The sequence below is a fragment of the Bos indicus x Bos taurus genome, chromosome 22 (assembly GCF_003369695.1).
Source record: "Bos indicus x Bos taurus breed Angus x Brahman F1 hybrid chromosome 22, Bos_hybrid_MaternalHap_v2.0, whole genome shotgun sequence".
NCBI lineage: Eukaryota > Metazoa > Chordata > Mammalia > Artiodactyla > Bovidae > Bos > Bos indicus x Bos taurus.
In genome coordinates, this window is record NC_040097.1 from 14,230,380 (window position 1) to 14,257,741 (window position 27,362).

At 39.8% G+C, this 27,362-nt stretch overlaps 1 protein-coding gene across 3 annotated transcripts in view; it reads left to right on the forward strand.

The window, feature by feature from the left end:
• The window catches only part of CACNA2D3 (calcium voltage-gated channel auxiliary subunit alpha2delta 3), a 903,947-nt gene that overhangs the window by 257,756 nt on the left and 618,829 nt on the right, over positions 1–27,362 (forward strand). For all 3 annotated transcript variants that reach the window (XM_027522771.1, XM_027522769.1, XM_027522770.1), the window contains exon 4: positions 22,454–22,513. In XM_027522771.1, the coding sequence (XP_027378572.1) occupies positions 22,454–22,513 (60 nt within the window). The remainder of the gene's footprint in view (positions 1–22,453; positions 22,514–27,362) is intronic.

Below are 27,362 nucleotides of genomic sequence, written 5' to 3' on the forward strand. Positions count from 1 at the left end.
TAAAATCTGTCACTGCTTCCACTTTTTCCCCTTCTATTTGCCATAAAGTGATGGGACCAAATGGCATGATCTTCGTTTTTTGAATGTTGAACTTCAAATCAGCTTTTTCACTCTCCTCTTTCACCCTTATCAGAAGTGATATATCTACCATTAGAGTGATATCATCTGCATATCTGAGGTTTTGTTTTCTCCCAGCAACCTTGATTCCAGCTTGTGATCCATCCAGCCCAGCATTTCGAATGATGGACTCTGTATGTAAGTTAAATAAATAAGGTGACAGTATACATCCTTGTTGTACTCCTTTCCCAGTTTTGAATCAGTCCACTGTTCCATGTCTGGTTCTAACTGTTGCTTCTTGACCTGCATATAGGTTTCTCAGGAGACAGGTAAAATGGTCTGGTACTCCCATCTCTTTAAAATTTTTTCCACAGTTTGCTGTAATCCACACAGTCAAAGATTTTAGCATAGTCAATGAAGCAGACGTAGAGGTTTTTCTGAAATTCCCTTGCTTTCTCCATGGTGCAACAGATGTTGGCAATTTGATCTCCAGTCCCTCTGCCTCTTTGAAACCCAGCTTGCACATCTGGACATCCTCTGGTCAGGCACTGCTGAAGTCTAGCTTGAAGGATTGTGAGCATTACCTTGTTAGCCTGTTCAATGAGTGCAATTGTATGGTAGTTTGGACATTGTTGGTGTTGCCCTTATTTCAGATTGGAATGAAAACTGACTTTTTCTCCCTTCATGGATCACGGTCTTATTGTGGCAAAGGGGATTGCATAACTCAATGAAGCTAGGAGCCATGCCTTGCAGGGCCACCCAAGATGGTCAGGTCATAGTGAAGAGTTCTGACAAAATGTGGTCCAATGGAAGAGGAAATGGCAACTCACTGTAGTATTCTTGCTTTGAGAACCCTGTGAACAGTATGAAAAGTACTAACTTATGTTTTCCAATGTTTCCTCTCTAATAGCTGTCCAGTCATATTGCTTAGAGTTTTTGAAACTCATAGGACTAACCAGTGTTTCTGTTAAAATGTTTATTTTTGGCTGTGCTGGGTCTTTGTTGCTGTGTGGGCTTTTCTCTAGTTGGGTGGAACGGGGGCTGCTCTCTAGTTGCGGTGCTCTGACTTCTGGTTGCGATGGCGTCTCTTGCTGCAGAGCATGCGCTCTAGGGCACGCGGGCTTCAGTAGTTGCGGCGCAGGGGCTTAGCTACTCCATGGCATGTGGGGTCTTTCTGGATCAGGGATCGACCCTGTGTCTCCTGTTTTGGCAGGCAGATTCTTTACCCCAGAGCCACCAGGGAAGCCTGTAGTAGTCTCTTTTTAAGCCTTGCAACTTGCCTTCCCAATAAACTTATCTTAATTGATTCAGGATCTTTGTCATGTTTTCCCAGAGTATCCTGGATTACGTGCCCACTGGCTGCTCTGGCCTTTGTGACGCTCTTTTGCCCCTTCCGTGTCCCTGATTGTGAAACATTACCTACCATCTGCAGAGTTTACATGCCTCCCACCTTACCTCTGCTGGTGGTGTGTCCTGTGACTCCCCACCCCTTGTCTGCCTATTGCTTACAATATTAGTTATCATCAAAGTGAAAAGCATTGTTGATGATTTTCATTGAGTACCTGCATATTAACAAGTCTATTAGATAGCATTAAGTAAGTGGTTTGTCTTAGTGGAATATTGGTAAATGAAGGAAATTATATAAGGTGCAAGATTTTATTAGAATACCTGGACACGAGTTGGTATTCTTTTTTTGATTTTATATTAACAGGTATTATTTTAGTGCTTCTTTTAAAGATATCAAATCTGACTTACATATAACATTCATCATATTAAATAGCAGTGATTTCATAACATATTTATCTCCTTTACTATTTTGTGCAGTCTTTGAGGAGGACTGTGTCTCATTAATCTTTACTTACTAAATAATATTTGAACTTAACTTCTTTTGAAAGAGAGACAGACAGAGAGGGAGAGAAAACCAAGACGAGTCCCTGATTGCTTCTGGTTCATATAAGCTTTGTTTTCAGCATATAACCAGCATATCTGATATATCCAGTTTAATAATCAGCATATGTGTCCTGAAGTTAATATTCAAGTGTAGTTCCATTTTTGTTTTACTTGATATGCTAATCACTCTTACTTCATCTCGCCCCCTGTGAAAGCTTAGTGAACATAAAAGAAAAAATCTTTTTTGATACATCTTTTTAGATATGTGTACATATGATATATCAATACTCCACGGTTATAGAAGGTCACTGAAAAGCTTGTCTTATTATTTCCTCCTGACCTAAGACTTTACAAAGGAACATTTCTCTTTTTAAAGAAACCTATTAAATAATTTACAGACACAAATCTTTTTTAAAAATACTGATAGAGAATAAGACTAAGTTCTGTTGTTAGGTGTGATTAAGCTTGACAGTGATGGGGCCATGTATGTCCTGGGGACCATCTGCGTGGTGCTCAGTGCTGTACACACTGCTTCAGTTGGTTGGCATGCACGAACCAAAGCCCTCTGCTTTCTCATATCTCTTCCCCTTTGCTCCGTTGCCATCCCCAGTGGACCCTGGCCCCTAATATCTTGGGTCACTTTTCCTCTAGCATCTCTTTGAACTGATTTAGGATGAAGTGCAGTGGTCACACAGATTAGTCCAGGCTTCTGCCCCACCCTGGTTCCAGCTGTGCACAGTGTCCTTGCCTGACTGCCCAGACTGATGTGCCCTCCATTCCCAAAACTGCACCTTGGCCTTTCACAGCTTTACCCATTTAAGATATCTGCCTTCTTTACTTGGAACCTGCCTACATTTTACACCTCTTAAAGTTAGTTCAGAATTCATCTCCAGTCTCTTGGTGGTCTCAGAAGTTGGGTGTCATCACTCCATTCATCTCTTACACCTCTTATTAACTGGAGACATTATTTGAAATCTGGCAAATAGCATTAGGGATTGTTATTTATTATTGCAAGAATACCACAAATTCCTAGAGGGCAGAAACTACCATAAATATTTTGTAGGTCCTTTCAGTGTCTGGCCCTGTTTTCTGTATATAGTCGATACTTAATAAATATTTGTTGACTAACTGGTTTAATGTTCCTTAAGAGCAAATGTTCTAAATTAATTTAATAATAGAGATTTTATTTCACTTTTTCTTCTTGATGTGTCATACTAAAAAGAAGAAAATCTATTTGGAGTGCAATGAGATATAAATAAATAGTAATACATTATTATAAGCCTTCCAAAATATTGTTGCCAGTCTATGAGCTTTTCCTCCATTTGGTGTTTACTTTTTCAAGAAGCAAGAAAAACTTCAGTTAGCATTATGTGTTTGATAACTCTGTATTGACCTAGAATCCTGCTAGGTGTATGTGCATGCTAAGATACTTCAGTCATTTCTGACTCGCTGTGACTGTAGCCTGCCAGGGTTCTCTGTCCATGGGATTCTCCAGATAAGAATACTGGAGTGAGTGGGTTGCTGTGCCCTCCTCCAGGGGATCTTCCTGACTCAAGGATCATACCCACGTCTCCTGCAGCTCCTGCATTGCAGGCAGATTCTTTATCACTGAGCTACTGGGGAAGCCCCTCCTAGGTACCATCAGTTTTAATTTCTAGATTGCTGTGGTTGAATGTTCACATTAGAACACACTTCTAAGGATCACTTCATATACTTAACTTATTTTTATCTCAATAATATTTATTGTTTCTTGTCACAGTTATTGCAAATGATAATACTTTAGTTAATCTGAAATGCGCTGTTGTGCTAAAGGTGCATAAGAGATCCTAATTGAGAGCCAAGTAAATAAGTAAGTCTTTAAAGGAGATTTAAATCTCTTCACAGACTTGTCCAATGTCATAGTTGGAAAGCAAGAACTTTCCCACTGTTAATGGTGATTGGCAGTCACAGGTCACGTTTTATGAAGACGGGTTATACTCACTAATCTGGCAGATGTCATGGAGTCATTTGTGCTTTGAGGAACATCAGACAGTAATGCATATTTAATTCCACCCTAATGTACAAAGACAGTGTTTTTTGGTGATAGTTTTATTGAAATATAATTTATATACCATGTAGTTTATCCATATGAAGTGTAAATTCACTCTGAATTTTAGCATATATGTATTTATATATTAATATATATGTTAAATTAAATATATATACTAAATATGTATATTTAATATATAGTATATATATTAAATGTTATATAAATTAAATTTAATATATACTAAAGATATTCAACATTTTTATTAAATTACATAAGCATATGTATTTATATATATTTAATAAATATATTAAATCTTAAATATTTGCAGTTGTAAAACTATCACCACAAGTAAGTTTAGAACAATTTCATTATCCTGGAAAGAAATCCGATAACTTTAGCTCCTGTCCTTCAATTTTAGCATCCTCTCCAGCTCTGCATCTGGTAATTTGCTTTCTGTTTCTGTGAATTTCCATTTTTTTGGACATTTCATATACATGGGATCATATAATATGTGATTTAGTGTGACTGACTCCTTTCACATAGCCTACTGTTTTCAAGTTCCATCCGTGTTATGTACTGATGTACTTCATTTCTCTTTATTGCAGACTAATATTCCATTGTATGGATATACTGCATTTGTTTATCCATTCATTGGCTCTTGGGCTTTAGGGTTATTTCCAGTTTGGGGCCATTATTAAAAGCACAGTTGTGAACATCTGTGTGTAAGTTTTTGTGTAAACTTGATTTTTCATTTTTCTTGAAAAATGAAAGAGTGGAATTCTGGATTGTATGGTAAGTCTGTGTTTAACCTTTTAGTAACTGCCAGATTGTTTTCCAAAATAGGTGTATCATTTTACATTACTGGGAACACTTTTACTGTGAGAAAATGGATCACATTATAGATAAAAGGGTTTCTACATTTACAGACTTGTGAGTATATTAATTAACATTTCTGAGTTTCTCTCGTTGATGTTATAACAATCTTCACCTCAGTTCAGTCGCTTAGTCATGTCTGACTCTTTGCAACACAATGGACTGCAGCACGCCAGGCTTCCCTGTCCATCACCAACTCCCTGAGCTTCCTCAAACTCATGTCCATTGAGTCGGTGATGCCATCCAACCATCTCATTCTCTGTGGTCCCCTTCTTCTCCTGTCTTCAATCTTTCCCAGCATCCGGGTCTTTTCTAAAGAGTCAGTTTTTCTCATCAGGTGGCCAAAGCATTGGAACTTCAGCTTCAGCATCAGTCCTTCCAATGAATATTCAGGACTGATTTCCTTTAGGATTGACTGATTGTATTTCCTTGCAATCTAAGGGACTCTTGAGTCTTCTCCAACAGCACAGTTCAAAAGCATCAGTTCTTTAGTGCTCAGCTTTGTTTATGGTCCAACTCTCACATGAATAAATGACTACTGTAAAAAAATCATAACTTTGACTATATGGATCTTTGTTGACAAAGTAATGTCTCTGCTTTGTAATATGCTGTCTAGGTTTGTCATAGTTTTTCTTCCAAGGATCAAGCACCTTTTAATTTCATGGCTGCAGTCACCATCTGCAGTGATTTTGGAGCCCAAGAAAATAAAGTCCCTCATTGTTTCCATTGTTTCCCCATCTATTCGCCATGAAGTGATGGGACTGGATGCCATAATCTTAGTTTTCTGAATGTTGAGTTTTAAGCCAGCTTTTTCACTCTCCTTTTTCACTTTGATCAAGAGGCTCTTTAGTTCTTTTTCACTTTCTGCCATAAGGGTGGTATCATCTGCATATCTGAGGTTAATGATATTTCTCCTGGCAATCTTGATTCCAGCTTTGCTTCATCCAGCCAGTCATTTCTCATGATGTACTCCACGTATAAGTTAAATAAGTAGGGTGACAATATATAGCCTTGACATACTCCTTTCCTGATTTGGAACCAGTCCATTGTTCCATGTCCGGTTCTAATGTTGCTTCTTGACCTGCATTAGGACTTCCCTGTGGCTCAGACGGTAAAGTGTCTGCCTGCAATGTGGAAGACCCAGGTTCGATCCCTGGATTGGGAAGATCCCCTGGAGAAGGAAATGGCAACCCACTCCAATACCCTTGCCTGGAAAATCCCATGGATAGAGGAGCCTGGTAGGCAACAGTCCATGGGGTCGCCAAAGAGTCAGACACAACTGAATGACTTCACTTTCCTTTTTCCTTTCCTGACCTGCATAAAGATTTCTCAGGAGGCAGGTAAGGTGATCTGGTATTCCTATCTCTCGAAGAATTTGCCACAGTTTGTTGTGATCCACACAATAAAAAACTTTGGCATAGTCAGTAAAGCAAAAGTAGGTATTTTTCTGGAACTCTCTTGCATTTTCTATGATCCAACAGAGGTTGACAATTTGATCTCTGATTCCTCTGCCTTTTCTAAATCCAGCTTGAACATCTGGAAGTTTTCGATTCACATACTGTTGAAGCCTCACTTGGAGAATTTTGAGCATTACTTTGTTAGCATGTGAGATGAGTACAATTGTGTGGTAGTTTGAACGTTCTTTGGCATTGCCTTTCTTTGAGATTGGAATGAAAACTGATCATTTCCAGTCCTGTGGCCACTGCTGTTTTCCAAATTTGCTGGCGTATTGAGTGCAGCACTTACACAGCATCATCTTTTATCATTTCAAGTTGCTCAGCTGGAATTTCATCACCTCCAGTGACTTTGTTTGTAGTGATGCTTCCTAAGGCCCAGTTGACTTTGCATTCCAGGATGTCTGGCTCTAGGTGAGTGATCACACTGTCGTAGTTATCTGGGTCATTAAGATCTTTTTATATAATTCTGTGTATTCTTGCCACCTCTTCTTAGTATCTTCTGCTTTTGTTAGGTCCATACCATTTCTGTCCTTTATTGAGCCCATCTTTGCATGAAGTGTTCCCTTCATATCTCTAATTTTCTTGAAGAGATCTCTAGTCTTTCCCATTCCACTATTTTCCTCTATTTTTTTGCATTGGTCACTTAGGAAGGCTTTCTGATCTCTCCTTGCTATTCTTTGGAACTCTGCATTCGGATGGCTATATCTTTCCTTTTCTCTTTTGCCTTTTGCTTCTCTTCTTTTCTTGGCTGTTTGTAAGACCTCCTCAGACAACCATTTTGCCTTTTTACAGTTCCTTTTCTTGGGGATGGTTTTGATCACCACCTCCTGTACAATGTTATGAACCTTACTCCATAGTTCTTCAGGCACTCTATCAGATCTAATCCCTTGAATCTATTTGTCACTTCCAGTGTATACTTGTAAGAGATTTGATTTAGGTCATACCTGAATGGTCTAGTGGTTCCTCCTACTTTCTTCAGTTTAAGTCTGAATTTGGCAATAAGGAGTTCATGGTCTGAGCTATAGTCAGCTCCCGGTCTTGTTTTTGCTGACTGTATAGAGCTTCTCCATCCTTGGCTGCAAAGAATATAATGTGATTTTGAGATTGATCATCTGGTGATGTCCATGTGTAAAGTAGTCTCTTGTATTTTTGGAAGAGGATGTTTGCTATATTGTTTCTTGTGTTGTTGGAAGAGGGTGTTTACTAACAACCTTATTGAGGTATAACTCACATCACATTGTGTATGCATTTGCATCACTCCAATAAGATCTCTCCTCCATTTGCATTTATTTGATCTGTCCTTCCTCATTTAATTTGGTGATTTGTTGGCTCATGTGGTAGCCAAGCTAAAGGGCTGAGAATACTTTGTGGCTAACATAAAGTTGCAGAGAAGGCAATGGCACCCCACTCTAGTACTCTTGCCTGGAAAATCCCATGGACGGAGGAACCTGGTGGGCTACAGTCCATGGGGTCGCTAAGAGTCAGACACGACTAAGCGACTTCACTTTCACTTTTCACTTTCATGCATTGGAGAAGGAAGTGGCAACCCACTCCAGTGTTCTTGCCTGGAGAATCCCAGGGACGGGGGAGCCTGGTGGGCTGCCGTCTATGGGGTTGCACAGAGTCAGACATGACTGAAGCGACTTAGCAGCAGCAGCAGCAACATAGAATTGAGAAATGTCTATGAACTTAAATTTTTTCAAGTTTGAGTAGGTTCAGAAACTCATACTCCAAGTTTGTAATACAGATAGCTCTGAAAGTTGAAACTTTTTTCATAACTCATTTGGTGGAAATGAACGGAATTAACAGGTGGTTATGTATAATATTTGTTTGTTCTCCTTAATGTGAATAATCATATGTCTTATTATAGACGTATTAATATTTGATTATGGGGTACTTCCTCAGCCCTCACTGGGGGTGATTTGTAACAAATGTGTGATATGTGTATCATTTTACCTTTCTAAAATTCAAATAATCCTGAGCTAGGCACAGCTGGCACCACAGCTTTCAGATTGTGGGTCTGTGTTTGAATGAAGTAGCCAGCACCTCAGAGCCTGTGCACTTGCTGGTTTTCCTCCCCAGATGGCCTTTGGGCTCCTTCTTGTAATTCAGGTACATGTTGATTTTGTGGGAATCTCTTTTCTGAGCACCGCAAACATTCCTGCCCCTGTCACTTTCTACCGTGCCACCTTGTTTTATAATCTTTATGACCCTCATTCTTACCTGATGTGACCTACGGCATCTGTTCCCCTGTTTGCATCCATTCTCTTTGTCTCCTCCAACATAAGCCCGTGAAGGCTGGGGTCCTGTCTGTTGGTTCGTGCTCAGGAGGCACCGACAGTGCAGTGGAAGGACTGGGTTTTCCAGGTGCAGCAGCCTGTTCCTGCTCAGTGTCTTGCTCCTACTGAGCTGATTCTGCTCGGCTCCCCATGGGGATCAATTGGAACTTGGCCTAAAGGACACATGTGAGCAGCTGCTATCAGACCGCATAAGATTACTGCCTCTCCCATCACATCAAAAACTAGATGTTTGGTCTTGACTCTTGTGCAAAATCCTTGTCACCATGGAGATGAGTTCTCTAAAAGGTCTGCACACCTGAAAGGGAGGATCACTGAGCCGTGAGAGATAATAGGTAATGGTCACCCATCGGATTGTGTTTTTTTCCCCTCAGTGATAGATTTGCATCCCTGTTTTGGGGCATGATAAAAGTTGTGACCAGGACATCAGTCTGTTTTTCTTTCGTCAGATAATTAGATGGCAGGCACTGTTTCTGATACAGTGCAAAAGATATGAGGGTGTATCATTTCCTCCAGTCTAGCTCTTATGCCTCTTTCTACCTGGTTTTGAAGCTTAATAGTCATGACAGTCAGGATCCAATCAAGACATCATGTCATCAGTTTGTTTGTTTGTTAGACTTAAGTCTTTGCTTAAGGACCAGTTGAGGCAGCTGCTAGTGGCCATGGTTCCAAGGATCCATGTCACGATAGAGGGTGTCCACATTGGCACTGATGATCCAAGTGTTTATAGCAGTTTAGCCAAGTGGGAGTGTCCTGAGTTTCTTTGTTGGGGGAGGGAATCAAGCCATTTTATTGAAGGGCTTTGGGGAAGGGTCAAAAGACTGGGAAGATAATGAAATCCAACATCCTTTTCCCAGCTGGGATCTCCCCATCTTCATAGTCACTGGAAAATGAGTGTCATTCTTACCACTATAACTCATTTTCTGGATCACTTTGGGGTAGTCCCTTCATCTTCTAAAACTGTTTCTCACCTGTGTGATAAGGATAGTTCCCCAAGGGCTAAGTGCGCAAACAGTGTAAAGTGCTCGGCACAAAGAAGGGCCTCTGTTGTATTCATTCCCATCTTCTGTGTCTTCGTCAAACTCTAAATTTGCTCAAAATAATTTTGCTCCTTTAGACTATTTAAGGGAATTTAAAGCCTACTAAAGTCCAAATGTATTTGCTGAAACTGCATAGACTTGCTGAGATTTAACTGCTTTGTATTCACAGAGTGGACATTTCATGTGGTTGAATTTACTACAGCTGTGTGTGTCTAGGGTCTGGGTGTTTGGAGAAAGGCAAACATAGACTGTCAGTGTGTTGTCTGTTTTGTTTGAGTCCTGTAAGAGCATCGGAAAGTTACAAGACTCCAAACTGAAGGCCTGACCAATCAGGAGGGAGTATGTGTGAGCAAAGCATAATGAATGTCAAAAGCAGGTCCATGGTACTTTCCTAGCAGTCCAAAGTTTAAGACTTCACCTTCCAATGCAGCCAGTGCGGATTCAATCCTTGGTCAGATATCTAAGATCCTGTATGCCTCATGGCCAAAGAAACCAAAAGACAAAACAGAAGCAATATTGTAACAATCTCAATAAAGACTAAAAAATGTTCCATAAAAAAAAAAAAAAAAAAAAAAGCAAGCCTGGTGTACAAATGAATTTCATAAACATTTGAAAGAATTTAAGTTTTTGGTCTTAGTTTACTTTTTGGTACTATGGAATCAGCCCTTTGTTAGTTCTGTCTTTTCTTCATTAAAAAAAAATCCTCCAATCTTTTACCACTAGCATGTGTTCATATATCTGCTTACTTGATTGTCATTTTGAAATAAAGTTATAATTAAAAGTTGACAGAGGAGAAAGAGAGTTGAAGCAGAGAGAATAAAGTATATGAATACCTTTCTATAAAATTCAAATCTTCTATGTAATTTCAGTTCATTACCTGGGCATTAAAAAAGGGAAAGCCAGCTTATCCTTTAAGCTGGCTCCTCATCCTTGGAATTTTAAAATGGCAAGCCTGATTCCAAACAGTGAAAATGTCATTCCTTGAATACAAAAGGGGCATATAAGAATTAGAAGGGAAAGAGAACAGAAGATGAGTTGAAGGCACACACACTTCATTCAGAACCAGCCCCATGGTTTACTCAGCTTCCAGTGGACTTAAAAGCTCATATTTAGCTTTTGTATGGCTCATATACAGACAGGATCCTGCCTCCAGGATTGCTCCCCTTGCTGCCCAGTATCTTAAGTTGAATCAGTCATTTTTGGGGAAAGTATCAGGCAGGGTTCAGGATCTTATTTAGATCCTGAATAGAGCCAGTAGAATGCTGGCTTCAGGATCTTATTTCTTTTGCTGGAGGAGGGCCTTTTCTGAGCACACTGAAGCAAGGGACTTACATAAAATGTTTGGGGACCAAGATCACGGGAATGGTCTTATTTTTCACTATTTATTCTTGATTTCATTTTAAGTCAGCTTCACACATATGTATGTGTGGTTGACTTTACCTTAGAAAAGTAAAAGCCAACTCGGTCTGCTAACTCAGGGTCCTTCAAAAGTCAAGAGGGACCCAGGCCGTTTTCATTTTTCAAGGTTCCCAGTCTGTTAAGAAATGTTGTTGTTGATCAGTCACGTCTGACTCTTTGCAACCCCTTGGACTGCAGCACTCCAGGCTTCCCTGTCTTTCACTGTCTCCCAGAGTTTGCTCAAACTCATGTCCATTGAGTCGGTGATGCCATCCAACCATCTCATCCTCTGTCACCCCTTTCTCCTCCTGCCCTCAATCTTTCCCAGCATCAGAGTGTTTTCCACTGAGTCAGCTCTTCTCATCAGGTGGCCAAAGTAATGGAGCTTAAGCTTCAGCATCAGTCCTTCCAATGAATGTTGAGGGTTGATTTCCTTTTAAGATTGACTCGTTTGATCTCCTTGCAGTCCAAGGAGCTCTCAAGAGTTTTCTCCAGCACCACAATTTGAAGGCATCAATTCTTTGACGCTCAGCTTCTTTATGGTCCAACTCTCACATCCATACATGACTACTGGAAAAACCATAGCTTTGACTATACGGACCTAATGACAAAACAGAGTTGAGAACTGGGATATATTTTAAATATTTGCATTTAACACATTACTGTTTTTTTTTTTAAAGCAGAGAGTGCTTATACAATGTGATTGAATTTTTCTTAAGAAGTAAAGGATACAGTAAGAAAAATTGTATGCACCATAGGCTGTGTGGTCCAGGAAAGAGATGCATCTTCTTCCAGTGCTATGGTTTCTCTGTGACTATACCTGTGCTCTCTTTAGGAGATTAATGCAGGAAGTCTAAGTTTAAGGCTCTTTGAATTGGAGGCCTGCTGATGGCTTTCTGGTCCTCAGGAAGTATCTGAATACTGCCCTGACCTGGGCCTGCAGGGAGCTTTTCATGATGGTTCTTATTACTGTTTCTTGCTTATTACTGCTCACAGAGTGTGAGCGTATTTTCATCTTAAAACCTTCCTTCACCCTGCATTCCTTTCTTGGTTTGCCTCAAATCCATCTAGATATAGGAGTCTAATCTATTTTTTAAATCATTGCTACCAGATTACTTTAAAGATGACTTCAGTTTCAGAATTGATCATGTTGCTTTTATGCCCAATCAGACCTCTTTGCTCCTCACCCTGACTATAGTGCACAGAACATAGTGTTCCTTGGCCTTGCTTCTTGCCCTTGCTCATTTGAACCCCACTTGCCTGCCTCTTTGTACCCTTCTCCCCATACCACTGGCCTTCCCCATCCCAAACCACCAACAGACTGCAGACTCATGAGGCTTCTTCCTTGGAGCCTTTGCTGCTCAGTCTCCCATCACTTCTCTTAACCAGTTGGCTGACTTCCACTCAGCCTTTAACTCAAACTCACTGTCACATCATTTAGGAAACCTTCCCCAGACTGGTACCCCATTCCCTGGCAGAGATATCTTACTTTGAGTTCCTTACTTTGAGTTGTCATAACACCTTAAACCTCTTTGCTCTGTGGTTCTACCATGTGTAAAGTTGGGATAAAGCTATGTGCTTTCCTTTATAGGATGGCTGTGAGGATTAACTGGATTAATTGATTAAAGTAGTTAGAACAGTTTGGCCCTGGGATAGGAAATGTGGAACTAAATAATTTGCTGTTATCTCCTTGTGGGACCTCCTGTAAGAGCCCACACTACACTGTCTAATTATAAATACTTGCTTCTCCTCAGAGCTGAACTGTGAATGTGTTGGTCATCCTCATGGCCCAGCTTTTAGTGTAATTCTTCTCATTTACTTAATTATCATCAGCATTGTCTTGTTATCATCATCAACAATAATAAGAGCTGACATTAATGGACGTTCATTAGGTACCAAGAGCTTTTGCCCAGAGTACTCTAATGAAGTAGCTCAAGCTAGGATTCAAGTCAGGTTGTCTGACCCCGGAGCCTACTCTTGGACCAACATAATATGTTCCCTTTCAAACTGAAGTTGCCTGGTAAACATCTGGATGGGTGGATACAAGGAGAGAATAGAAACAGAATTGAAATAGCGTTTCCCCTGCATCATATTTACATAAAAATCCATCTGAGTAGGTAAAATCTATTAGACACAGAAATTGTTCAGTATTTCTCTGTTTTCAAGGGTAAAGGGAATTTTCCTTCTCTGATTATAGTTAGGGCCCAGGGGTGGGGAGCTGCCTGCCATAGTCGCTGTCCTGTTCTGTGTCGCACTGGTACCATCCATCAAAGGAGCTTGCTTTGGCAAACAGCTTAATTTCTGTGTTTGTGCCATTTTGAGGACATCAGTCAAAACTTTATAAAGGCCCTTGCCTCATTCCATTTTCACCCGACTGATCACAGATTTTGCTGTTGAAGCTAAAAAAAGCCTGGTGGATTCTGAAAGCCAGTCCTTAAGGAGCAGGCGCACAGCCTTGTGTTTGAGAACACAGATTTTGGAGTCCTTTTCTTGGCAGCAGAATTAACTTTCACATAACCTCCATGTAACTGTGAACTTGTGTTGCTGTTCCAAGTTCTCCCCACATGGGAGCCAACCATGGGAATCATAGACTCTGGTCTTTTCTTGTTCAGTCAAACTGTGTTATGCTTGAAAATTTTGTCTCCTCCCCTGCCCCATTACCATGATAGCTTAATTACATTTGTGTGGAATTCTTCAGGAAATGTTTTGCATGTACATGCTCATCAAATTCACACATGGAAATACAGACTAAAAATGGTATTATTTCAGTTCACAGGGTAAGAAAACCAAGACTCAAAGAAGTTAAGGTTTTCTCAGAGTCAAGTAGCTACTGAGTGGAAAGATCTATATTCAAACCTTTGTCCTTGGGCTCTGAGACTGTTTTAATTCTATTGAGCTGTAATGTTTAAAAGGCCAAAAGCTTAGAGCCATGATTAAGTCATCTCCTTCTTAGTGTCCCACTCAGTTCTTGTTGCTGTTCTGATTAATAGGTTCTCAACAAATACTTGTTAAACTAAATTGAACAGAAGTTATGGGAACTTGTTGTTACAGCCAGAATTGGAAACTCTCTGTACCGTAGACATTCTCTCCAGGACTATCACCTTCTTAACTTGGCTGCACCTTATCTTATCTTTCTTTTCTTAGGCAGATGCTCCCATCTTCCTTACCTAGTTGGACAGTATCCTCAATGCTCTGCCATTGTGGATTCTGGTCAAAACCTCTGAGTCAGCCCTGGAAAGATGTAATTAAGGGCTGGAACAAAATTTTGTTCAACATGGTCAGAGGCCTCAGTGATAGGTAATTTCCATTGTGGGATATGTTTATCCTTAAACCGACTTAATATCATAGCTCTTTTCACACTGGACTTATACCCTCTCAGGAAGTTAATGACAGTTCCATTGCCCATGAAGGGAAGAGTTCAGTTATCTTAAAACTGAAGGATTCAGAGGGAACTTTGCAAGGTTCATGGTTAAATAGCCTTGATTTTGATAATCCAACTCTATAAACCACTGCCAGGAGGATACCTACATAGAAGACCACATTCTAAAATGCTGGATCATTTGGAAAAACTTGCTGGGGCTGAAATGTAAGACTGTCTTTTTTTTCTGTCTCCTCCCAGCTGCTTTGGCCCTTGGGTAGCCTTTTGAGCAGTTTGGCTGTTGCCATGTTCAATAGTTTTGCAAATGTTACATTTTGGCAAATGCAGCCTTAGGTGTAAAATGAGATAGCTTTGGTTTGGAAATTGGCCACTCATGTTGATAACAGTTATTAATCGAATCAGCCTCAAATTGATAACAGGTATCTCCTGTGGAAACAAAGATAATTTGTTATTGATTGTGATCCAGTCTTCTGATGTAAACTCTAGGCTTATTTTGTCTTGTAAAAGGTTGGTGTAGCCTTATGCAATCTGAAGGAGACAGGAAGAGATGGGGTGGAGGAAGGAAAGAAAACTCTCCCCACATACACACGATGTGTTTACTCTATTGTTCTGTTACCTGCTTTCTCTGGAAACTTTATAGATTAGCTTTTATAATCTACTTTGAAATGTTTGCTGTTTTTAAAGCAGAAGCAATCTTTGCAGCTTTCAAGCAGAAGGTCATTTTATACAAAATGTTCATTCGTGTGCAACAAAGCTTATTTCTTGTACAGGAACAAAGAAATAATGAAGGCTCCTTAAAAGTTGTTTTTCTCTAAAGGAACGATCATCTTGATAGCTGGTGATTTATATGTGCTTTTTCTATTGAGTTGAAAAGCAAAAACATTCGTATCAATAAGGATTACTGAATATTATTAGACTCAGATGTGACTCTAACTTCAGCTTCAGTGTTTCAGAGTAGGAGGGAAAGACGTCTTGGATTTCTTGTCTAGTTGGTGTCCATCTCTCCAGGTTATTCCTTTTGCCCTGATTCACTACCTGATGGTAATCCAGCCATTAATGTGGTCTCTGCATAGGTCTCTGATATCCAGCTGTTTCTAGAACAAAGTCCCAAAATTATTCTTGCCTCCAAAACTTTGTTTGCCATGTTTCTTTGGGCTGAACGCTCTTTTAGCAACGTCCCACTTTCCTTTAGAGCTCAACTTAAATGTAATTTTTTGGGGGAAGCTTTGTGGCTTATTGTTACTATGATTTTTCATTTAGTTCTTTATAGGGAAATAGCTGTTTTCTTTATGCATGTCTTCCACCCTCTGTAAACCACCTCATGATGTTCCATGGCTCACTGGTGATACAAGTCCTTCAATTACTCTAGCTACAAAAGCGTCAAAGATTAATCTACACTGTTGCCTGTGCGCTTAGTCGTGTCCAACTCTGTGACCTTACAGACTATAGCCTGCCAGGCTCCTCTGTCCCTGTGATTCTCCAGGCAAGAATACTGGATTGGGTTGCTGTTTCCTTCTCCCATGTATCTTCTCAACCCAGGGATTGAACCCACATCTCCTGAGTCTTCTGCATTGGCAGGTGAAGTCTTTAACCACTAAGTCTCTTGGGGAGCCCTAATCTATACTGTTACAGAGTGATAAAAACTATATCCAGATTGGAGAAGAGAAGAGATTAACAACAGATGGAGTGAAAATGTAAATTTAAATATCTTACTCTTCCCCCCAACATGACAGTTCTTAAATTGTTGGTTTCTGACTCTTCATACAAGGATGGAGTGTTTAGAATTAATCCTGGGACAAATCAGTCACATTTTGTCCAGATTTCTGGACAGATCTTTTGATGAACTGATGGCATTTAATGAGAATAGAGATTTTTCATTTTTATTTCTAGGACCAGTTGAGTTTGAAATCTGTGACTGTAGAGAGAACCTGGGTTTCCTCTGTCCTTATCTCTTCAGGTGGTCAGTATGTCAAGTTTAAGACATGATCGTAACATGGTACTAGGATAATGATCACCTTCTGTACATACTGATTGGCACAGCATGTAACTTTTACTCCATCACACTCATTGGCAGTCCCTAAAACAAAAGCTGATGATCGTTTGTGTCGGGAAAAGATAGACCATATCACGCTGGGTGTGGTTGTGACAGCGATTGTTGCTTCTCTTTGATTGCCCCATTTAGCTGCTTTTCTGCAAGTTTAGCTCTTGTTGATTTGAAGGAAGAGTCACGTGATCTTTTTTCTGGTATTAAAGACAATTTAATAACTAGCGCTATGTTAAATGACCACAGATCTTCCTTAGCATCCCTTCAGTTGAATTTAAGCATTATTTGAGAAAGAATTTTGTACTCATTTCAGAGAAAAAGGGCAATAAAAACCCAATACAAGCATTAAATGTCTTTGTAAAACACAAAGTGAAATCACTAGACATATTAAATAGTTTGAAATTTTTGTTAAAATTCCTGTATCCCATGATCATAGAATTTACAAGCCAAAGCTTTTTGTCTTTAATATGAGAAATAAAAGTATCATTTTTCTTTGCTTTTCATGTGTTTTTTAAAAAAACCTATTGACTTATTTATTTTTGGTCGCACTAGATCCTCGTTGCTGCCCTCAGACTTTCTCCAGTCGGTACGTGGGCTTCCTGTTGCGGCGGCTTCTCTTGTTGCGGAGCACAGGCTCTAGGTGCATGGTTGTCAGTAGTGTGGCACATGGGCTCAGTAGCTGCAGCTCAGGGGCGCTAGAGGACAGGCTCAATAGCTGTGGTTCGTGGGCTTAGTTGCTCCTCGGGATGTGGAACCTTCCTGGACCAGGAATCAAGTCTGTGTCCTCTGTATTGGCAGGCAGAGTCTTATTCACTGTACCACCAGGGAAGTCCTACATATGGTTTTTATGTTTCTGTTTAAAGGCTTTTTGGCCATAATTGTCCCTGCTCCAATTTTAGGGATATTTATTAAAAACTTTTTTCACTTGTGCACAATTTGTTCACCTGATAGAATCAGTAGGGTTCCAGTAATAAGTTACTTTGGTTGTGGAATTGTATTTTCCATTACTTTCCCCACTCTTCACTGCGTATTTCTTTCCATCTTTTCTCCTTTTAAGCCAAAAAGATCTGGAACCAAAAAATGAAATACAAGTAGAACAAAAAATCATTTTCTTCTTCTGATCCAATTTTTACTTTGACTTGGTGTCCTATTTTCCCCCTTCTGGACCATGACAGAGAGTGTGACATCTCCAATGTCTTTAACGCTAGCCTTGATTTCAGTGTTTTCAGGGGAGGAGAGGGGAGACTGTGCATTCTGTATTGTTGCATGATATATGTGGAGTCATTGTAGCAAGAAATAAGATGTGGTTTTAAATGAAATGCCTTAATACCCCTGCTGTTCCCCTTGGCAGTTTTGCCTTCACCAGAGCTATAAATACTATCTATGGTCCATGGCTTCTAGCATTTTATATATATAAAGTTAACTTCTGTGTTTATTCCACTAAAAAGGAAGAATTATTTAGAAATCTTAAAAGTCAGTGTAGTATGTATCAGTTGATGAATTGCAAGTTTTTAGCTTGTAGGTGCTTTGTTTCAAGGCCAGGATGTATATTCTGCTATATTGTTATCATTTTTATTTAGTAAGGAAATGCTTGGTTATTAAGGGGGAAGGTGTACCTATGGACAAAACTGCTGCTTTCTCAGATCTCAATTTTGAATACCAGTCTTCAAAACCATTTTTATTTCCAGTGTGTAGTTTTAATTAAAAAAACACAATTCTGTAGTCCCATCTGCAAAGCCAAAAGAGGAATTCATACAAGAGAAAATTAACTTATTATTAAAAGAACACTGCCTTTCTAATAGATATGATAGAGTAACAGTTCTCCTCAGGCTCAGTGGCAGTTCCTTATACAATAACTGAAATATTAGCACATTTAAATTGATTTTCCTTGCCTGCAAGTAATAATCAAAATTATTTTAAAAACATACTTAATTTGACTTAGATGATAAGGATATTTGCTCAGAAAAGGACACTCTGGGCTATTATTTTCTGCTGGTAAGCAAGAGTTGGAAGTTGAGTGGTTTTGATTTTGTTAATGATGATTCAGTTTATTTTTATTTTATTAACAATGGGAACACTGTCTCCAGGACTGCTCTGTTTTAGGTAAATTTATGGCACATGATTTCTTTCTTAAATAACATTTCTTATAATTCATTTATCTTTATACTAGTGTTTTGAGAAAGATTGACAATGTTTTGTTCTTTCCAAAAGGTGATCATGGTTCTTGATGTGCTTTTTGTCATTATCACTGTGTGTAGCAACTGAGTCTATTCTTGTTGGTGCAGGAGAGGCCGGGGGTTCCCCTGAATTCTCTCATGTAATGTAGGCTTGTCTCCTGTTGGCATCAGAGTGCAGACTGAGATAACTCCATCACAAGAAGGATATGTCCTTTCCAAGAGCCCTATTCCAAAGTACTTTCATGCTTCACATGAGACAGTATTATGTGTGGTGGCCAGTTAACTAACTTTTTCTGAATCATTTCTCCTAAAGCTCTGTAGTGAGCATGATGGGAAAATATCTTTATGGAAACAAGAAATGTGTGAGATAAATTGAGTTTAAAAAAGGCATGCCACAGATTTAACTTGAAAATGAATGTAAAAACCAGCCAGCAGGATTCAAATTCTCATGGACTCAACTGCTGCACACAAAGAACAGTGTTCAGGCTGGTGTCAGTGGTTTGTACAGTATTATACAATTGTTTCTAGTGTGTTATTTTCTTGTGCCCTGTGGCTTGTATTGCAGTATTTGTAGTTGAAATACATCTCATGTTATGCCATACACAGATTTTTTAAAAGATATTTTAATTAATTACTTTATTTTTGGTTGTAATGGGTTTTTGTTCCTCTGTGGGTTTTTCTCTGGTTGCAGCGAGCAGAGGCTACTCTCTAGTTGCATTGTTCAGGCTTCTCATTGCAGTGGCTTCTTCTGTTGCAGAGCACGGGCTCCAGGGCTTGCAGGCTTCAGTAGCTGTGGCATGTGGGCTCAGTGGTCGCGGATCCTGGGCTGTAAAGCTCAGGCTCAATAGTGGTGGCACATAGGCTTAGTTGCTACATTGTGGCATGTGAGATCTTCCCAGATCAGGTATCAAACCCATATCTCTTCCATTGGCAGGCGGACTGTTTAGCACTGAGCCACCAGGGAAGCTCTATACACAAATTTGTTTATGGCATGTATGCTGCTGCTAAGTCGCTTCAGTCGTGTCCAACTCTGTGCGACTCCATAGACGGCAGCCCACCAGGCTCCTCTGTCCCTGGGGTTCTCCAGGCAAGAACAGTGGAGTGGGTTGCCATTTCCTTCTCCAGTGCATAAAGTGAAAAGTGAAAGTGAAGTCGCTCAGTCGTGTCTAACTCCTAGCGACCCCATGGACTGCAGCCTACCAGGCTCCTCCACCCATGGGATTTTCCAGGCAAGAATACTGGAGTGGGGTGCCATTGCCTTCTCTGATGGCATGTATGAGATATACATAAATATAAATGTAAACAAAACATTATATGAAATGCGTTTTATGCTATGTTGTTTCATGATAACCTCAAGTTGCCTGTTTCTTATTTGTTGGTCCTATACTGCTTTATTGTTTTTTGGGTTTCCAATTCTTTGCTTTTTTCAATATTATCTGTCTCATTCATTAAGAAATTTTATTTTGTTTTTATTTTTTGATCATTTGTCCATTTCATTGCAGTTTCTTTTCTGGGTTCTCAAAGTACTTAGACACCATGAGAAAACAACTTCTATGACTGTAAATACACAGTCAAAATGAATGGCTTTTTTGATGTGTAAGTGTTTAAAAATGTGTAATATTTATTACACATACCTTATAACAGTTTGTAAATGATTTCATGGTACATGCATATACATTCTAAATCTGTTACGATGATTAAAAAAATAAGCTCACACAAACACAGATTTCTTAAATCACTGTCAGTCATTTATCTTTCAGAGTCTACATTGATACATTTGCAAATTGTGTCAAATCATCACAGGATGTTAATAAGCTTCATTGACCAGGATGTTTCCCAAAAGACCAAGGCCCATTGAAAGTTGGGCCAGTGTGTCCAGTCTATGTAGATTGTGTCTCTTTCTTTTCCTCCATTTCTCATCATCTTTACTTTATGCCTCTCTCCTATAAAGTATTTTATGTCTTATAGTGAAAAGACATCTATATGTATATGTATATAGACACACACAGATTTTTAAAAATATAAATGAGGTTGGGGAAACCTTAGAAGGTTGGTGACGCTCATTACAAGGGGATCTGGGATGAGTGCTATTTGTAGTCAGTGGCTCTCAAACTTTAACAGCTTCTTAACCATCCAGAGAGCTTGTTAAAACAAATTGCTAGGATAATTTCCCTGTTGGTCCAGTGGCTAAGACTCTATGCTTCCCAACACATGGGGACCAGGTTCTATCCCTGGTTGGGGAACTAAATTCCACATGCCCACTTACTGGTGCAGCCAAATAAATAAAAATAATAGATGTTAAAAAAAAAAAAAAAAGTTTGCTGGGCTCAGCTCCAGAGCTTCTGATTCTGTAGGACTGGGATGGGACTTGAAAATGTGAGTTTCTAACAGGTTCTCTGGTTAGATGCTGCTGGTGAGGGGCTCCGCTTTGAGAACCACTGATCTGGGATTGTCTTTTCAGATGTTTGGGATGAGGAAACCATCCCAAGAATTAGAGTGGGGAAGGGCTTGCCCAGATTTCCCAATGGTAGGGTAGGTACCTTCCCTAGAATTGGCACTGGATCTTCTGGCTCTGGCCCTGTAATATTTTCCTGGGATCTGTTCTTTGACTGAGCAGAGAAGGAGAAGCTTCTTCCCAACTATCTGAAGAGAGTGTGGGAAACCAGATTGGCCACGCTTCCCAGTTTCCATTCTGTGTGCAGCATTATCTCTGGCTGACCTGTCACTTTCTTTAAATGTCCTCTGGAGAGAGAGGGCTTTAGGGCTTCTACTGGTGCCCAACTTACCCAAATATATTTCAGCCTCTGTATTCCCATGTCCAATTTAATAATTATTCATGGAACATTTTTCTGTCGATTTGTGATCATTTAGAGATTAATCTAATGTCATAATTTTTGAAACATGGCCTGTTAAACTCAGTTCTATAATATGTCCAAAAAGCAAGCTAAAGACAGCATAGGCTACAAGAATAACTGTGGGAAAAATATAAATGGTTTAATTTTTACCTGGATCTGAAGTTTTTCTTTAAATTCAATAAAATTTCAATGAAATATTATTTCACTAAAGGAGTTTTCTGCAATATCCTGTAGCTTACATTTTCATGGGTAGAAATAACTTATTGTTGGTAACTTTAAATTAAAGAGTAAATGATTGGCATTAAATGGAATTTTATAAAAATTGTTTCATAACAATATGTATTGGCTTAATTTCATTGGCAAAGAAGAGTAACAACAGTTGTGCATTTATAGTTGTTAGTTATTGATTTAATTTTAGTGATTTTCTTATTGGGATGCAGATTGTCAAGATGGCATTGATGTACCATTAACTTCAAATAAATGTTACCTGATAATTATGCACCAGAGCTGGGTGCAGAAAGAGTTGACCTTAAATGATTGAGGGAATTAAAATAAATACCATTTCCATACCACTGGGGAAGAAAGCCCACTTAGAGTTGGACTCTGTTCAATTCAATAAATCTTGACCGTGGGCTTTCTATGCTTAAGGAATATACTTTTCTAGGTAGGTTTCAGAGTCCTTATCTGGCCTGAAGAGCCAGTGTCTTTGAATTTTTATGAAAGGGATACAGAACATGTGTGCATTTATGCACATATATGATTGGGTGATGAAAGCAGAAACTGGACTTCGACATTGATGTTATTTTCAGCTTCGTGGGAGCATGGGCAGCAGGTCACAGTTTCCATGCCATGATATGACCTGGCATTTGGGGCAGTGGAGAAATGTCAGTGTTTTCACGATGTTGAGGTGGGGTCCAGGTCACACTTTTGACTCTGGGTTGCTTTCTGTCTTTCCAGCGTCTTGTGGAGGCTGCAGAAGAGGCGCACCTGAAACATGAGTTTGATGCCGACTTACAGGTAACTGATTAGAGTTTGAGTTAAACTGCTTTTTGTGCTTGCTGCTAACGGAGAAACACTAGGTATACTGGAAATACCAGGGTTCAGATGTTTGGGGAGGAGGATTTTTAGAGTATGGTACAGAGTTGAAATAAATGTACCTATTTCTTAACAAGACAGGACAATGATCCTCAACCGTTTTCCACTGTGTAAATTACAGGTGATAATGCATACTACACGCATGTAACGAGGTTTCAGTGAACTCCTAATTCTGGGGGAGTTAGTCAGTCAACTGACAGTAATCGCCAGAGCTTTCAATGATAAATTGGTAAGATAGATGGCAGAATATATCCAAATCCCTCTTCCATGACTTCATTTTAAGTGACTGAAAGAACATATGGATCTAACCTTGAATTTACTGTTAATTATATTTTAAAATTACATCATTCACAGACCTGGATTTGAACATCTGCTTAATAAGTTTCTTATACTGAATCTCATATCTAATCATTGCACACATGTATCTGGTTGGGAAGGATTTCGATGCTGCCATGTATATAGAAAACATAGTAAAAGGCAAGGAGTGAATTGAATAATACTTTGAGGTTCCTTTGGGTCATTCCAGAAGGAAATTTTATCTGTATTGTCATTTTGAGTTTGTGACTTTTCCTCACTGCTGGCAAAACAGGAGTGAATCTTAACTCCTTAAGGCTGTGCTTTGCTAGAACATACATACTTCTTTTAGTGCCATGTGCTCACAATTAGGAAATAGTGTTTATTTTGCCATGTTTTCATTCATATGGAAAAGATAAATCTTCAAGCACAGAAAAAGATGTTGATACCAAAGATAACTTTTAACTGTGTCTCTGTCCCTGGGGTGTCCTTCTTGTCATCACTTCCATCTATAATTTTTGCCTTGTGGATAAAGAATGCCCACTCAAATGGAGTAATAGAGGCAAGTTTAATAATGAGAATATTTGCAAATGCATGGTAAAAAGAAACCAACAAGCAATGGTGTTATATTCTTGGGGCAAGCCACACACCTGTCCTGAAGGAGCAAGGGGAGGGAGTGGTTTCTAGAACCCAGGGATGGTAGCTGTATGGAAAGGGTACTTGGTAGAGAAATGGTGAGATGATAAGAGTGGAATTTGGGGGAAAGAATACCTCCAATAACTGTCTCTAGTCTTCTGATTTCTCGCTGTAACCCACCGTTGACTGAACCTAACTGTTGCTGTAGTTGATTTGGTTCAGAGTTTCTGAGACTTTTGGTGGAAAAGCTTGAAGAATGGGTCTGGAGAGGAAACAGTCATTTTGAGTCATAACACTGAATGTATGAAGCAAATAGAACCAAGAATGCAGTTAAGCATCAGAGGCTCCAGGAAGAGGTGGGAAAAGCCTTGGGGATTGTCGGTAACACCTGGAGAGGAATGGGGCAGACAGCCCTGCTCTTTGAGCAAAGTTACACAGGGCAGAGTCAGCTGAAAATAGCAAGAAGCACCTTGTCTTCCTATAGCCTTACCTGCTTGGTGGCTCCAAGAAGAACCAGGGGGCATTTGTTGGCTACATTTGTCTGAAGTGTGCCTCTTCTTCAAGGATTTGAACTTCCTAGAGTGGACTGGAAGGGATTTAATGAAAGCATTAGGAAGCACCTTTGCAAGTGTGACAATTGTATGGACCTTTTCAGTGCCTTGCCAAGGAAACTCTCTATCTCTCCTTGGGAGTTCCAGAAGATTTTTCAGCAATATTCTGGTTGTAATTGACAGAAAGTCAACTCAAATCAACTTAATTTGATGAGAATCTGTGAGTTCAAGCTGATAATAAATAAAAAACAATCCACATGCTCAGTTGCTCAGTAGTGTCTGACTTTCTGCAGCCCCATGGATGGTAGCCCACCACGCTCCTCTGTCCGTGGGATTTACCAGGCAGGAATACTGGAGTGGGTTGCCATTTCCTTCTCCAGGGGATCTTCCCTACACAGGGATCAAACCTACATCTCTTGTGTCTCCTGCTTTGGCAGGCGGATTCTTTACCACTAGCGCCACCTGGGAAGCGCAAATAAACAAACAGATGGGTAAATAGACAAATACATAAATAACAGAAAAGGGAAAGCTCTTTTAGCTGTGGTCCCCAACCTTTTTGGCACTAGGGACTGGTTTAATAGAAGATCATTTTTCCACGGATGGGAGGTGGAAGGATGGTTTCGGTGTGATTTAAGTGCATTGCATTTAGAGTTCATGCTTCTGTGAGAAGCTAATGCTGCTGCTGATCTGACAGGAGGCAGAGTTCAGGAGACAGTGTGAGCAATGGGGATCATTATCAATACTGATGAAGCTTCACTTGCTTGTCTGTTGCTCACCTCTTGCTGTGCAGCCTGGTTCCTAACAGGCCATGGACCAGTACTGATGCATGGCCTGGGGGTTGGAGACCCCTGTCTTAGAATACAGTTGTGCTCATGCACCGTCACTTAAATCATGTCTGACTCTTTGCTGCTGCTGAGTCACTTCAGTCGTGTCCGACTCTGTGCGACCCCATAGACGGCAGCCCACCAGGCTCCCCCGTCCCTGGGATTCTCCAGGCAAGAACACTGGAGTGGGTTGCCATTGCCTTCTCCAGTGCATAAAAGTGAAAAGTGAAAGTGAAGTCGCTCAGTCGTGTCCGACCCTCAGCGACCCCATGGACTGCAGCCCACCAGGCTCCTCCGTCCATGGGATTTTCCAGGCAAGAGTACTGGAATGGGGTGCCATTGCCTTCTCCAGTCTGACTCTTTGGGACCCCATAAACTATAGCCTGCCAGGCTTTTCTGTTCAGAACATTAACCTGGCAAAAATACTGGATTTGGTTGCCATTTCCTCCTCCAGGGGATCTTCCCAACCCTGCATTGGCAGGTGGATTTTTTTACCACTGAGCCACCTGGGAAGCCCCTTATAGTAAGTACATTGTCAACTACTGAATACAGAAAAAATGATGGCATTATAAAATTATGTTAGTAGTTGCTTCAGGCAAGAATCTTCAATGGATGCTAAAATTGGCAGGTAAAAGTTTGATGAAGAACAGGACATTGATAATCTCAAAGTATTTGTCCACAAATTGCTTATTATTAATAATTAAAAAGGGAAAATAGCTTTATTATGGATAATCCTGGCAGACACCATCTTAAACAGGTAATCAAAGTTAATATCAGTAACAGCACAAAGAGACAGAGTGCCTTCAGATGTGATAGCCAGGAAAAATAAAATATTGCTTGTGTAGACTTCTTGTCTCAAATTGATAACCTGAATCTAACTATGATAAAATATCATCAAAATTTTGCTTGAGGAACATTAAAGGACAATAAAGATACGTGACAACTGAATGCAAACACACATGATCCTAAATAAGATCTGGAACCAGAAACAAAGATTTGAATATGGACTGTGCTTTAGACATTAATGTTGTCTCAATTTTGAATTTCTTCATTTTTGACCCCTGTATGGTGCTTATGCAAGAGAATGTCCTTACTCTTGAGTTTTTCTAGGTTGAGCATTTGGATTCATTGGTCCCAGAGGAAGAAGTAAGTTTGTAAGAGATTGAAAAAGATTATTGGAACTCAGGACTCTTGGAAAATCAGGTGTTTATGACTGATTTAGTCAATTTTATTTTGAGATCAGTTGTCTTCAAAAAGTAATTGGGTGAGTGAAGGAATGATTTAATTGATTTATAGAATTGTTTTTCCTTCAGGAGAGGAAAATGTTCTGTGGTTTAGTTTAACAAGAGCTCTCTCTCTCTCTCTTTTTTTTTGTGCTTTTGAAGCAGTTGTGATTTTCTAAGAGTGCTCTGACTTCCTTCCTATGATTGAACCCTTACAATAGAATTCTGGGCAGCATACTGAATCTCTTGTCAAACGTGGCGATGGAAACATGGATGCAACATGAGCGTCTCTCTCCGAAAGTATAGAGACTGAGAGAATAGGTCTCTGGGTTCTTTTAGTTTTTGTTCTCTTGGGAACAAAGATGATGGGCTCAGCTTTTCCTCTCCCATTGTCATCTGTTCCGTATAAGTACAAGACGAATATCAGAGGCTACAGCTGTGGTTTGAGCACAGAGTAGATGTTGAAATAATCTGTCAATATTACAGAGTGTCATTCAGTATCTGGACCATGACGGAATGTTCTCCAGGTCAGAGTAAATCACATGCGCTTTTGTGGAAAAGTGGAAGAGAGAAGACTTTGAGAAAATAGATGTGCACCCAAGAATGTATGTCTGCTTAGATGAAGGTTTTGAAGCTCTGAAACATTGATGCTGTTACATGCAAGTCTGTTAACAGCTTGGATGTCGGCCCCATTGCTTTTCCTGGAATAGCAGGTCTGTCTGTGTACGGGCTCTGAGTTTATTGCTATGACGGTTCATTAGAGCTGATCAATTGTTAATCTGGGTTCCGCTGACCTCTCTCCAACCCCTGCCAGTAGATTGTTTTTATCAAAGAAATTTCAGACTACCATCTGCTCACCATGAAATAATGCTGAGGAGGTTCCCGTGCTGTTAGCTAACTAAGGGGGAGTAGAAGGAGCTGGGAGTCTGTTTTCCTACAGAAAAAAAAAAAAGTGTTTTTGTGAAATTTCCTAAATGGTGCAGCTTCAGGTTCTGTAATGTTAGCCCCTATTCCCCCACTCCATTTCCAAAATGAAAAAGAAATGCTGGATCTGCCTCTTCTTTCACTTTAGGTTGGAGTCTTCATGTCTTTGCACCATCTTGTGCTTTAAAGGTGAATAATTTGTTTTTCATTTGTAGAATTATCATTTTGTAATTTTATTTGTCATTAAATTTCCTCTTTACAGTTTCTGCAAAGGTTTGATCCTTTCCTTATGGACTTACAGCTTTGACATTGGTAATCC